The 13822-nt window shown below is 53.4% G+C and overlaps 1 protein-coding gene across 12 annotated transcripts in view; it reads right to left on the reverse strand.

Annotated features, from left to right (window-relative positions):
- The window catches only part of TNRC18 (trinucleotide repeat containing 18), a 120371-nt gene that overhangs the window by 47080 nt on the left and 59469 nt on the right, over positions 1-13822 (reverse strand). For 11 of the 12 annotated variants that reach the window (XM_055346454.2, XM_031012766.3, XM_055346455.2 and 8 more), the window contains 5 exons: positions 8843-9018; positions 8091-8227; positions 7788-7916; positions 5621-5792; positions 3138-3498 (listed from right to left, as the gene is read on the reverse strand). In XM_055346454.2, coding sequence (XP_055202429.1) covers positions 3138-3498; positions 5621-5792; positions 7788-7916; positions 8091-8227; positions 8843-9018 — 975 coding nt within the window. The remainder of the gene's footprint in view (positions 1-3137; positions 3499-5620; positions 5793-7787; positions 7917-8090; positions 8228-8842; positions 9019-13822) is intronic. The other variant, XM_031012765.3, reaches the window with a different exon arrangement.

A 13822-nucleotide genomic window follows, 5' to 3' on the forward strand; every position in this document is an offset into this window, starting at 1 on the left:
AAAAATAAACAGAGGAGCGCTCTGCAGAGCCAGGTGAATCCCACAGCCACCGTCTTGCTGGAGCCAGGCCCACTGAATTCCTCACTGCTCCATGAGTCCGTTTCTCTCATCCAGGACAGTGGAGTTTTCGACACAGGCACAATGGAGTGAGGGTGCCCATCTGACCATTCCCAGACCAGGCACGGCGGCTCATGCCTCTAATCCCCGCACTTTGGGAGGCCGAGGCAGGCGGATCACCTGAGGTCAGGAGCTCAAGACCAGCCTGGCCAATGTGGTGAAACCCCGTCTCTACTAAAAATAACAACATTAGCTGGGCGTGGTGGTGCGTGCCTGTAACCCCAGCTACTCAGGAGGCTGAGGCAGGACAATCACTTGAACCCAGGAGGCGGAGGTTGCAGTGAGCCGAGATCATGCCACTGCACTCCTCCTGGGCAAAAAGAGCAAAACTCCATCTCAAAATAATAATAATAATAGTAATAATAAATACATAAAACGGACATTCCCTCACACGTGCCAAGAGTGAACACACCAGCTCAGAGCACCCCAGAGACATCAGAGACAGAGCTCATCTCTGACCTCCAGCTCCACCCCATCCACGTCCACCTGAAAGTGGGGAATTCTTTCAGCTACCACCCAAACTGCATCCACAGACCCCAATCCCTCAGAAGATGAAAAGAACAGCAATCTCCCCCGACTTCCCTGAACCCCCTTCACTTTTCCAAAATGAGCAGAGATTGAGAGAGCAAAATAAAGCCCCTCCCTTCCCCCTCAGAGTGATGAGTCTCTGGCACTGTCTCTCCCTGCTTGTGCCCACACACTGGCCAGGAGCCTGGGCTACACTGCTCTGATCACACCCGTCCCAATCAAAGAAGCATGGAAACCACGACACTCTCATATGTCCTCAGCACAGAAGGCATGAGCCAGCTGCTTAACTCACACCCATAGGGAGCATCAGTCCTAGTGACCTGCTAGCCTAGGACAGACAAAACACATGCACCCTGAAAAAACCAGCAGCTTAATTCTGTGCCAGGTGCCACGTTCAGCTCTCTGCCCACGTGAGCTCACTTAAGGCCCCCAACGACCCCGTAAAGCAGGTGACGATATCTTAACTCTGAGTCCATAAACACTTTTTATTTTCTTAAGAAAACATGCTTTACGGTATCAATAAACATGTCCACTTTTTGCCCTTGACATTCAAACTCCCCCTTCTCCGCCCATGAACCGGCCAGAGCCAATCAAAAGCCCCACACACAGAACCAGGCAGCTGCCAATGCAAAAGCTCTCCACCCGCCCCAGGGCCTGGGGATTCCCAGAACAAACACCACTGACACTGACATGGGCCAGAACCCAGGAAGCTCCCTCCTTCTGGCCTCCCTGCAGCTAGCCACAAACTTAGCACCTGTCCACCCTGGGCATGAGGTGCTCTGTCCACAAATACTGAGCAAGCACCCACTACCTGCCAGGCAGCAGGTTCTGGGTCACAGGAGGCCATGACCATGAGGACGCTCCAATCTGACAGTCTCTTGTTAAATGAGATAAAACTCCATTCTTCAGTCCCATCAGGACTGCTCCATTTCAAGAGCTCAATAGCAGCTAGGCAAGGCAGCTCACGCCTGTAATCCCAGCACTTTGGGAGGCTGAGGCAGGAGGATCTCTTGATCCCAGGAGTTTAAGACCAGCATGGGCAACATAGCAACACTCAGCCTCTATAAAAATAAAAACAGTAGTAGTGTGCGCCTATGGTCCCAGCTATTCGGGAGGCTAAAGTGGGAGGCTTGCTTAAGGCCAGGAGTTCCAGACTAGCCTGGAAAACAGGGAGACCCCATCTCTACGAAAATAAAAATAAATTAGCTGCACGTGGTGGTACACAGCTGTAGTCCCAGATACTCAGGAGGTTCAGAGGGGAGGATTGCTTGAGCCCAGGCACCAGCCTGGGAAACACTGCAAGACCCTGTCTCTACAAAAAATTTTAAAAATTAGCCGGGTGGGGTGGTGCTCACCTAGTCCCAGCTACTCGGGGCGCTAAGGCAGGAAGATCACTTGAGCCCAGGAGCTCGAGGCTGCAGTGAGTTATGATGGCCCCACTGCACTCCAGCCTAGGCAATAAGAAGAGACCCTGTCTCAAAAAACGCACGGCGCAGTAGCTCACGCCCATAATCCCAGCACTTTGGCGGCCGAGGCAGGTGGATCACCTGAGGTCAGGAGTTCGGGACCAGCCTGGCCAACATGGCAAAACCCCGTCTCTACTAAAAATACAAAATTAGCTGGGTGTGGTAGTGGGTGCCTATAATCCCAGCTACTCGGGAGGCAGAGCCAAGGGAATCGCTTGAACCCAGGAGCTAGAAGTTGCAGTGAGCCAAGATCGCACCACTGCACTCCAGCCTGGACGACAGAGTGAGACTCCGTCTCAAATTAAAAAAAAAAAAAAAAAAAAAAACTCAATAGTGGGACACAGCCATGATGGCAGCAGGTTCCAGTGTGTAGGTGGGTCGGGCCGAACCAGGTTTAACCCCGAGTCGCCTCTCCGCACCCGAGCGCACACACTCCCCCCTGGCTCTCGGGCCACATCATCCCCAGTAACAACATGGGGGTACCACTGTCAGAGCTGCCACAGACACAGTAACGCCAATGAACCCCTGCATCCAGAGCCGAGCACGGTGGGCGCTCCATAAACACTGCTTCCGCCAACACTTCGCGACAAAGCCGTGGTCCGCAACAGACGGCATGTTTCCTGTGGGTAGGGTAGTCCGGTCACCTCTAGGACCCTCAAGAGCAGTAGCGCTCCAGGCCTCTCTAGGCCAAACAGCCGCAAACTCTATGACGCGCAAGGCCTCCTCGCCTATGACATCCGTTAGGCAAGCGGAAGGCGGGCAAGACAAGGCCGGCGGAGGTCGGCTCCCAACCGCCAATCACGGGCGTCCACCAATCACAGGCACCTGCCCAGCATCACACCCGCCAGTCACAGGCATATCCGCTTCAGGCGACCTCCCCCCCACTTCCGGCTTGGAGGCCATGCCAAGCTCAGGCACTGTAGTGCGCCCCAGAGAGAGAGAGAGAGAGGAGGAGGACGGTGGAGAGAAGAGGGGAGAAAAGGAGAGAAGTAGCGGACCAGAGGTGGCGCGGCATACGCTACTTACTGTAAGAGTAGCTGCTCACTTCCGAGGCAAACGGGGAATGGGCCGACTTGGGCTGGCCTCTGGCCTTGAACCCCACCTCCATCTTCCTGGTTTTGGCTGCCCTTTTGTGTTTACCTTCTCTGGAGGATTTCAGAGACAGGCCGAGGCCCTTGGCCAGCGCCTTCCTGTCCTTCCCCAGCAGGCTGTCGTAAGGAGTCAAGTACCTGCCGCAGCCCCCGCTAGTTTTCGATTTCCCCCCAGCACTGTCCGAAAACTTGAAGGGCGACTTCAACTTGTCCTGCTTGGTGAGGGAGAGGGCCTTGTCGAGCTTGCTTGCCAACTGCTCCTGGTCGCTGGCCATCTTCTTCTTCTTAATCTTTAGCTGGAAAGGGAAGGTGGGTCATGGGTTAAAAGATTTGACAAAACAGTGTAGTGGGTTTCAGTGCACATGCTCTGCCCAGCCTGGGCTCCAATCCTTCACCTGCCTCTGTGATTTAACTCTTCTTAGCATGCATATATATTTATTTTTTTTTTAGAGACGGAGTCTCGCTCTGTCGCCCAGCCTGGGGTTCAGTGGCGCGATCTCGGCTCACTGCAACCTCCACCTCCCAGGTCCAAGCATTTCTCCTGCCTCAGGCTCCCAACTAGCTGGGAGTCGCAAGTCACTGCAGCCTCGACCTCTGGGCTCTGTGACCCTCCCGCCTCAGCTTTTCTGGTAGCTGGGAATACAGGCGTGCGCCACCACTCCTGGCTAATTTTTATTATTTTTATTTTTGTAGAGCTGGGGTTTCATCATGTTGCCCAGGCTGGTCTCAAACTTTTAGGCTCAAGCCATTCTCCCACCTCAGCCTCCCAAACTGTTGGGATTCCAGGCTGACCACGACTGGACAGCTTCAATGTGTAACTCTGTAAAATGGGGGTACTTGTGTCTGGGTATCGCAAGGTGCTTCTGAAGATGAACTCAGATAAGGTATGCAGTGACCACAACGTCTGGTACAAGGTAACAACTTATTAAATAGCTGGTGCTGTGGTTACACTGATCGCTGGCCCTGGCTTTCCGTGGCACTGCTTGGTGCCTCCTAAGGAAGTACTTCGACCAAGTGCTGCTGCCGATGGCCTGGAGAAGGCAGCCGGATTAAGGGAGGAGGGAAGGAATCAAGATCAAAAACCCAGATGGAAGCGCAGCTGATATGCCTATCTCAGCCACCTACAGCAGCTGACAAAGACTAGTGCACACTCCAAACCAGTTCGTCCAACTAAAGGGGCCGAAGCTGCCAAAAAAATGCCTCAAGTGTTCCTTGGATGCCTGAAGCAGAAAGAACAATTAGAGATTTCACAGATTAAATTCCTGCCTGCATGTCTATCGTCAGCTGTAGTCATTTGTTGAAGCGAAACATGCAGTTTCAAAGCCATTAATGCCCCAGGTTTGAACATTTTATCTCGATTTTCTTTAATCAGGTGACATTTCTTAAGGAAGAAAAAAGCTAGGATGGTGTCAATTAAAACAAAAGCATCCCTCACCACAATTTGAAAGTAAAAACAATCTGGTGTAACACTGGCAATCTTTCTCCTCTTAGAACCCGTCTCCCTCCATGAGCCTGCCCCTCTCAGCCAAGTCAACCAAAATACCCCTCAGCTGGGTGCAGTGGCTCACACCTGGAATTCCAGCACTTTGGGAGGCTGAAGTAGGCGGATCACTTGAGGTCAGGAGTTTGAGGCCAGCCTGGCCAAGATGGTGAAACCCCATCTCTACTAAAAATACAAAAATTAGCTGGACATAGTGGTGGGCACCTGTAATCCCAGCTACTTGGGAGGCTGAGGCAGGAGAATCGCTTGAACCTGGGAGGCGGATGTTGCAGTGAGCCGAGATCGTGCCACGGCACTCCAACCTGGGTGACTGAGCGACTCTGTCTCAAAAACAAAACAAAACAAAACAAAAAAAACTACCCCTTTGCACTGGACTTTATGGGGAGGGATGGCAAGGTACATTAGTATTTATAAAAAGGCACCTTAAGTGGATGATTTCAATGTTCTGAAGAAATAAGAAGAATCAAGGAGTTGGCTCTCAGCCCATTACCCCTGGAGAGTTCAGAGAGGAAATTACCATGGCACCAAGCCCTTGTTTCTTAGAACTACAGAATGGCAAAGCTGCTCATTAAACAATTACACCATTAAACAACAGAGCAATTGTATTACTTGGTTAAGAACTTGTGTCTCTCCTTGGCTTTAGCAAAGGGTCATGCAGCACACAGAGGGAGATAGCTTTTAGGCCTCCTGTCTCTGAGGCTGTGTTACGTCGGTAGGTCTCTGACCTCCTCTGGGCCTTAATCTCCCCCTCTGTACAATAAGGAAGATTGGAGAAGAGTCATTCCGGCACTAAAGACAACCACTTCTAAGGTTTCTGTACAGGAACAAGGGGCCTGCGAAGGGAATGTGAACTCTTAACACACCCTCCAGACACCTCCCTGAAAGATCTCACACACCTGGAAGACTGGGTTACTCACCTGACTGATGAAGTCGGACGAGGCCTCATGTTCATCCCAAGTCTGGTTCCTCCCCCTGGCTTTCCCCATTCCGATGAGGGCATCGTGTTCCTCCTCAGACCCCTTGTGTCTCTTTCTTATCCCTGCTCCCAGCTCATAATCATCTGATGTCAGCAGAGACTTGCTGCTCAGCCTGAAACGCAGACACACTGCCGGTCAGCACCCTGGCCAGACAAGACTCGCAGGCTGGGGTCCACCCTCATGGCCCTGAAGGGTTGGGCTCTGGACCCTGAGCGTGGACGGTGATGGCAGAGTGATGGGCGTGGGGAGATGGATCTTGTAAAAAAAACAGTGCTGGAATTCTGGGATATTTGTGAATGAGGCAGAATGAGAGTTTAAGGTGAAAGAAGGAAAAAAGCATTTTTCTTTATTGTGCGCTTTTACGCGTACACTCACACACACACACCTCTGTGCGGTCAGATACCTATTTACCAAATCGTGCCAAGAACAAAGATCAGAAACGCCAAGGAAATCCACCAGGATGGCAGGGGGAGTTTAGAACACAAGTTTACACGAAGAAGGATTCCAGTCTGTCTTTTCCAGTAAGGGAAAAAAAAAAATGAAGAAGGAGCCACTTGCTGGTCTCTGGAATCCCGTGCGCAGTAGGGACACAGACATGGCTTAGAAGCCCCACTTGCTTGCTTTAAGCTGAAACTTCACAGGTGATCGAAACAGCCGATCTGTACTTGGCACTCACTCACTGTGTCTTGCACTGTGTTAGTGGCTTTATATTTTGGCCACAAACGTTTGCTGCTGCTGTATTTATTTATTTATTTATTTATTTTTAGATGGAGTCTCACTCTGTTGCCAGGATGCAGTGCAATGGCTCGATTTCAGCTCACTGCAACCTCTGCCTCCCAGGTTCAAGCAATTCTCCCACCTCAGCCTCCCGAATAGCTGGGATTACAGGCACACACCACCACGCCTGGCTAATTTTTGTATTTTTAGTAAAGAAGGTTTCTCCATGTTGCCCAGGCTGGTCTCAAACTCCTGACCTCAAGTGATCCGCCTGCCTCGGCCTCCTAAAGTGCTGGGATTACAGGCGTGAGCCACCGTGGCCAACCTGTGTACTTATTTTTTTATAGATGAGAAAACAGGCTCGGAAAAGCTAACACCTGGCCTGAGGTCGGTCACACTAAGGGGTGGTGCTGGGACTCAAGAACAGGAAATTTAACCAGTGCAGGCCACACCCCTGACCACCACGCTGCTGGTGGCCGCAGCCTCCTGCCCTCTTCTCCGGGAAACTCTCCCTGCCCCTGCTGCGGCTGGTGAGGGAGATTTCTACCTCTCTCCATCCTCTCTTCGGTCAGAAACATCCAAGAATGTTAAATGCAAGACATGGGGGCCTTGGGGCTGTTTTATCCTGAGAAGACCTGTGGCCTTCCCACTGCCTGTCCTGTGCCCTCCGAAGGTCCCCCCACGCTCCTTCTGCTTCCTCAGAGCAGGTCTTGAGCCGCCTAGCGTGTACCCCACCCTCCTGCCCCAGGCTCCGAACACTCCGACCCCTTTCCTTGACGGGCCCCTTTCTGATCGTGCTACAGACACCGAGGGAAGGACGAAGCATCTTTTCTGTGCACGCCTCGCCCTGCGGGAAAAGCTCTCATTCCAGCTGGCGTTCAGAAAGACCCACACAGGCGCCCCACAAGGCTGCGACCGCCGCCCGAGGAGGAGAAGCTTGTCCCCAAGTGCCAGAAGGGGCCAGCCCTGGTCTCGGGGCAAGCCAGCAGGTCCAGCACGGCGGACACCGAGCGACAGCCGGGTCATAGCCCGTCCCAGCAAGCAAGGCTGGCAGCCCAGCGGGTCCTTCCGCAGGGAGGAGGCGCATGGAAAACAGGAGGAATTAGGCCCTAGGCGTGAGGAGGCAGGCGTGGCAGGAAGACAGGTGAAGCGCTGGGTTAGGACACGGGAAAAATCTGTCGCAGGAGCCATCCTCCCGGCTCAGCACCGGCCTCGCTCCCTCCTGGCCCGGGCAGCACAGGCCGTGCTCCCCGAGGGCCACTGCTGCGGGTAGGTCAGAGCCCGAGGGACGCGAGGTCCCCCAGCACCCCGAGGCAGGCCCTGCGTGGGGCCCGGGCTCCTCCCCTCAAGCTGTGTGCCAGTCCCCGACCCACCGAGGGGCCAGCCTTACTTTCCGCTACTGTGGCCGCTCTTCCCTCTCTTGCGGGGGGGCGACAGGGCGCTCGGGGCGTGGGTCCGTTTCCGCGGCCTGCCAGGGCCTCTGCGTGCCAAGCTTCTATGGGGTTCCTCGCGCCTGTCCCTTAAAAAGAATCACACGCTTGGCTGTGACGCTGGGGGGCGGGCGGGGCGCAGAGAACGGGCACACGATGCACACACGGCGCCGGGTCCACGCACACCTCGACGGCTGCTGCGCGCCTGGGGGCCTGGTGGGCCGGGGCAGGGGCCCCACGGGGCGGGCGGGGGACACACTCACTCGGAGTCCCGGCGGCGCTGCAGCTTCACCAGCTCACGCTGCTTCTCCTTGTACTGGCGCTGCACCTCGGCCAGCCGCATCCGGAAGTCCAGCTCCAGGGCGTCCATGTCCTCCAGGGAGGACTTCATGGCGTACATCTGGGGGAAGAACCGGGAGAGGAGGAGGGGGTGAGGATGCCACTGCCTAACGACGCCCACCGCCCATCCAGGTGCCCCTGAGGAAGGGGAGACTGCACTGGGAGCTGGGGCTCGAGTCCCACCGCTGCCACCTCCTGACTGTGGCCATGGCCTCATTGTATGCAAGGGACCCTGTGCTGGCTCTGCGGGGCCGTGGCAGTGCTCAATTAGATGTCATGCCTGAAGCACAGTGCTTGCGTGTGACACCTGCTCCATCAGTGAGGGCCACTGTGTCATTTATAAACGGAAGGCTCAGCAAGGGGATGCTGCGGCCCCAGGCCCCGTGGGCACCTAAGGCCAGAGCTACATGTGACCCTGGGCTACTCTGTTTCCACTGGATCACACCATGACCTGTGTGATGAGCCTGACATGCTAGCAGACAGGTAAACTGAGTCCCCGAGAAGGGCAACCACTTGACTGGGACCACACAGCACATCAGCACAAGGACCTGAATGTAGCTCAGGCCTCTCTGGCGCCAAAGCCAGCCACGCCCCAGGCAGTAGGGCACCTCCGCAGAGGGGCCTCCCACCCAGCCTCCGCCCGCGGACCCCAGGGAGGAAGCAGCCAGCCGCTCACCCGCTCCTCCTTCTTGCGCATCCAGCTGTACTTCTTGTTAGGCTTCAGCTCCCGCGGGAGCCGCAGGTTCTTGAGCGGGTCCACCACGGGCCCATCCAGCACCTCCCTCAGCATGTGGCTGCCAGCTGCCAGCAGACTCTCCAGGGAGGGCCGCGCCACCAGGGCCCGCTCTGCACCTGTGGACAGGAGGTAGGTAACAGGGCGCTGCCGCCACCCCTTCCCCAACCCCAAGCAGGGATGCCGAGGCCCAAAGCAAGCACAGGCCCCAGGCCACACGTGCCCATCCCCCAAGGTGCTGAGTGGACAGAGGCCTTTGTGACATGCCGGAAGTCCTGAGCATCTCTAAACAAGAACGGGGAGAAGGCATGGTGGCTCACGCCTGTAATCCCAGCACTTTGGGTGGCTGAGGCGGGCAGATCACCTGAGGTCGGGAGTTCAAGACCAGCCTGGCCAACATGGTGAAACAGTGAAACCCCACCTCTACTAAAAATAACAAAAACTAGCCGGGTGTAGTGGCACACGCCTGGAATCCCAGCTACTCGGGAGACTAAGGCGGGAGAACTGCTTGAACCCGGGAGGCAGAGGTTGCAGTGAGCTGAGTTTGCACCACCACATGCCAGCCTGAGCGACAGAGCAAGACTCCATCTCAAAAAAAATAAATAAATAGGCCAGGCGCGGTGGCTCACGCCTGTAATCCCAGCACTTTGGGAGGCCGAGACAGGCGGATCATGAGGTCAGGAGATGGAGACCATCCTGGCTAACACGGTGAAATCCCATCTCTACTAAAAAATACAAAAAATTAGCCGGGTGTGGTGGCAGGCGCCTGTAGCCCCAGCTACTTGGGAGGCTGAAGCAGGAGAATGGCGAGAACCTGGGAGGCGGAGCTTGCAGTAAGCCGAGATGGCGCCACTGCACTCCAGCCTGGGCGACAGAGGGAGACTCCATCTCAATCAATCAATCAATCAATCGAACAGGAGAGAAGGCAGCATGCCTGGCACAGGGTCCTGTGCTCTATTCACAGAGTACAGGCTAGGCACAGCATAAGCCTCCAGAGGGAGGGCCTCCAAAGGCCGAAGGGTTCTTTCCAGCAGTACGGCTCTCCTTCCACTTATTTGTACGTACATTTTTCCATAGTGAATATGCATGGCTCTTATAATCAGAAAAAAGCCCAGGATGAAAAACACAAACCAAGCAGAAAGGTGTAAAAAAAAAAGACAGCCCGCTTCCTTTCTCCTCCAACACACAGGTCCCTCCCTCGGGAGGCTACTGTGGGTGCAGTTTCCAGTAGACAGTTCCAGAAATGATTATGCATATTCAAATGCACACGACATCCACGGGCATCCTTTAAAATATAAAAATAAGCCGGGCGCAGTGGCTCACGCCTGTAATCCCAACACTTTGGGTTGGCAAGGCAGGCGGATAATTTGAGGTGAGCAGTTTTGAGACCAGTCTGGCCAACATGGTGAAACCCTGTCTCTACTAAAAATTCAAAAATTAGCTGGGCATGGTGACAAGCACCTGTAGTCCCAGCTATTCAGGGGTTGAGGCATAAGAACTGCTTAAACTCAGGAGGCAGAAGTTGCAGTGAGCTGAGATTGAGCCACTCCAACCTGGGCAACATAGCGAGACTCCAGCTCAAAAACAAAATTAAATAAAATATAAATGTAAACTGGGTGCCTGTAGTCCCAGCTACTCGGGAGGCTGAGGCAAGACGATCACTTGAACCCAGGAAGTTGAGACTGCAGTAAGCCATGATCACACCACTGCACTCCAGCCTGGGCAACAGAGCGAGCCTGTCTCAAAGAAAACACACACACACACACACAAACACACACACATACACAAACACACACACACACACAAATGATCTCAGGCTGGGCACGTGGCTCATGCCTGTAATCCCAGCACTTTGGGAGGCCGAGGCGGGTGGATGGCTTGAGGCCAGCAGTTTGAAACCAGCCTAGCCAACATGGTAAAACCCCCTCTCTACTAAAAATACAAAAGTTAGCTGGGCATGGTGGTGACCACCTGTAATCCCAGCTACTTGGGAGGCCGAGGCACCAGAATCGCTTGAACCCAGGAGGCAGAGGTTGCGGGGAGGCATGACAGCCCCACTGCACCCCAGCCTGGGCAACAGAGGGAGGCTGTCTCAGGGAAAAAAAAAAAAAAAAAAGATCTCAATCAATACACACTGTATCACATTTTGCTTTTTTTCTGCTTAATGTCTTTCCTCATATTAGCGCAAAGCAAACATCTACCTCCTCATTATCAGCTTGGACCTTATAAAAACTGCCATCTCTAAAGGTCAAAAACACTAGAATGCCAGCAATTTTAAATGGCCAAACGTGCAAAGAAGCCTACGCAGAATCATGCGGGGGGGCGGGGCAGAAGGGCAGCCTAGAACACTCTTGAATTGGTGAGTTTTGATTCATCAAAGTCATCTCCCATTGATGGCATTTAGATTGTTTCCTATCTTTTCAAGATAGGGTCTCACTCTGTCCCCCACCCAGGCTGGAGTTCACCATCACACGTCACCACAGCCTCAAGCTGCCAGGCTCAAGCAATCACCCTGCCTCAGCCTCCTGAGTAGCTGGGACCACAGGCACATGCCGTCACACCCGGCTAGTTTTTGTATTTTTTTGTAGAGATGGGGTCTTGCTGTGTTTCCCAGGCTGGTCTTGAACTCCTGGGCTCAAGTGATCCTCCCGCCTCAGCCTCCCAAAGTGCTGAGGTTACAGGCGTAAGCCACCATGTCCAGCCTCCTATCTTTTTGTAATAGGAGCACATGGGCACATAGCTGGGACACGTGTGACAGGAAGAGCCTGACCAGTGTGATGAATATGACCAGGTGTGTGCAGTTCTCTCTCTGATAAATACTCCCCCTACCCTCCAGGAAGGGTGCTCCAACCACAGAGATCTTGCTTTAGTCTCTACCAAATTTAAATGAGTTCTATTATAATTTTTCAATTGACATTTCATTTTTTTAATGCACACGGGGTCTCGCCATGTTGCCCGGGCGGGTCTTAAACTCCTGGGCACACGCAGTCCTTCTGCCACGGCCTCCCAAAGTACTGGGATTGCAGACGTGAGCCACCATGCCCGGCTGACATTTTCTTTGTGATCTAAAATACCAATTTTTGGCTGGGCGTGGTGGCTCACGTCTGTAATCCCAGCATTTTGGGAGGCCGAGGCGGGCGGATCACCTGAGGTCAGGAGTTCGAGACCAGCCTGACCAACATGGAGAAACCCTATCTCTACTAAAAATACAAAAAATTAGCCAGGCCTGGTGGCGCATGCCTATAATGCCAGCTACTCAGGAGGCTGAGGCAGGAGAGTCGCTTGAACCTGGGAGGCGGAGACTGCGGTGAGCCGAAAACCATATTCTCTATTGGCAGTGTGCAAAGTTCCAGAGACAGACATGACAAATGATGCTGCTGAGGGGGAGCTTCTCTTCCTTGGCACTATTCACATTTCACTATTCATTCGCATCTCTGCTGGGGGCTTGTCCTCTGCCTTCACTGTAGGGTGTCTTGCTGAGTCCCTGCCTTTACCCACTAGATGGCAGTAGTGCTCCCCCCAAGCTGTGACAACCAAAAATGTGGTTGCCAATGTCCCCTGGGGGAACAAAATCATCCCTAGTTGAGAATGCTTGTTTTGCTCTTCTTATATCTTTTTTTTTTTTTTTTTTTGTGAGACAGAATCTCACTCTGTCGCCCAGGCTGGAGTGCAGTGACCAATCTTGGCTCATGCAACCTTCGCCTCCTGGATTCGAGCAATTCTGCCTCAGTCTCCCGAGTAGCTGGGACTACAGGTATGTGTCACCACACCCAGCTAATTTTTTTATTTTTAGTAGAGATGGAGTTTCCCCATGTTGGCCAGGCTGGTCTCAAACTCCTGACCTCAAGTGATCCGCCCGCCTTGGCCTCCCAAAGTGCTGGGATTCCAGGCGTGAGCCACCGCAGCTGGCCGCTCTTCTTGTATCTTTAGGGAAACTAAGGCCACAAAGCTGCAAACCTGATCAGCTCCCAAAGGTTGATGTTAGATTGAAACCGTCTCACCCACCCCATACCCCCGCCTCGAGGTCCTGCGAGAAATAAGAGTCTACAATGTCAGGTAAGGATGGAGGGCTGTTCTGTTCTCCAGGAGGGGACCAAGGCACAACTCTGTCACCTCCTTCACCCTCCCACAAACCTATTATCCCTAAGCTCTTAACTGATCAGGCAAGGGACGCCCAAGTGACCTCTAGGCCAGTGGTGATGGGTTCAGTCGTGTCCCCACTAATTTAATATGCGAGAGTCCTAACCCCTAGTAACCTCAGAAGGTAACCTCTGTGGGAGACAGGGCATTTGCAGAGGTGGTCAAGTTCAAGTCATGACAGTGGGCCTTCATTCCGTAAGGCTGGTGTCCTAATAGGGTGGAGAAATCTGGGCTGGGTGCAGTGACTTACACTTGTAATCCCAGCACTTTAGGAGGCTGAGGCGGGCGGATCACTTGAGGCCAGGAGTTCAAGACCAGCATGGCCAACATGGCGAAACCCTGTCTCTACTAAAAATACAAAAATTAGTTGGATGTGGTGGCATGTGCCTGTAATCCCAGCTACTTGGGAAGCTGAGGCAGGAGAATCACCTGAACCCAGGAGGCAGAGCTTGCAGTGAGCAGAGATCACACCACTGCACTCCAGCCTGGGCAACAGAGGGAGATTCTGTCCCAAAAATAATTAAAACAAAAAAACAAAAAAAACAAAAAAAACCCAGTACCAGGTGGGAAGACCAAGGGAATGTTTTTTTGTTTTGTTTTGTTTTTTGTTTTGTTTTGTTTTTATGAGATGGAGTTCCACTCTTGTTGCCCAGGCTGGAGGGCAGTGGTACCATCTCGGCTCACTGCAACCTCCGCCTCCTGGGTTCAAGTGATTTTCCTGCCTCAGCCTCCCGAGTAGCTGGGATTACAGGCACCCGCCACCACGCCCAGCTAATTTTTGTA

This window comes from Gorilla gorilla, chromosome 6, assembly GCF_029281585.2.
Source record: "Gorilla gorilla gorilla isolate KB3781 chromosome 6, NHGRI_mGorGor1-v2.1_pri, whole genome shotgun sequence".
Classification (NCBI taxonomy): Eukaryota; Metazoa; Chordata; class Mammalia; order Primates; family Hominidae; genus Gorilla; species Gorilla gorilla.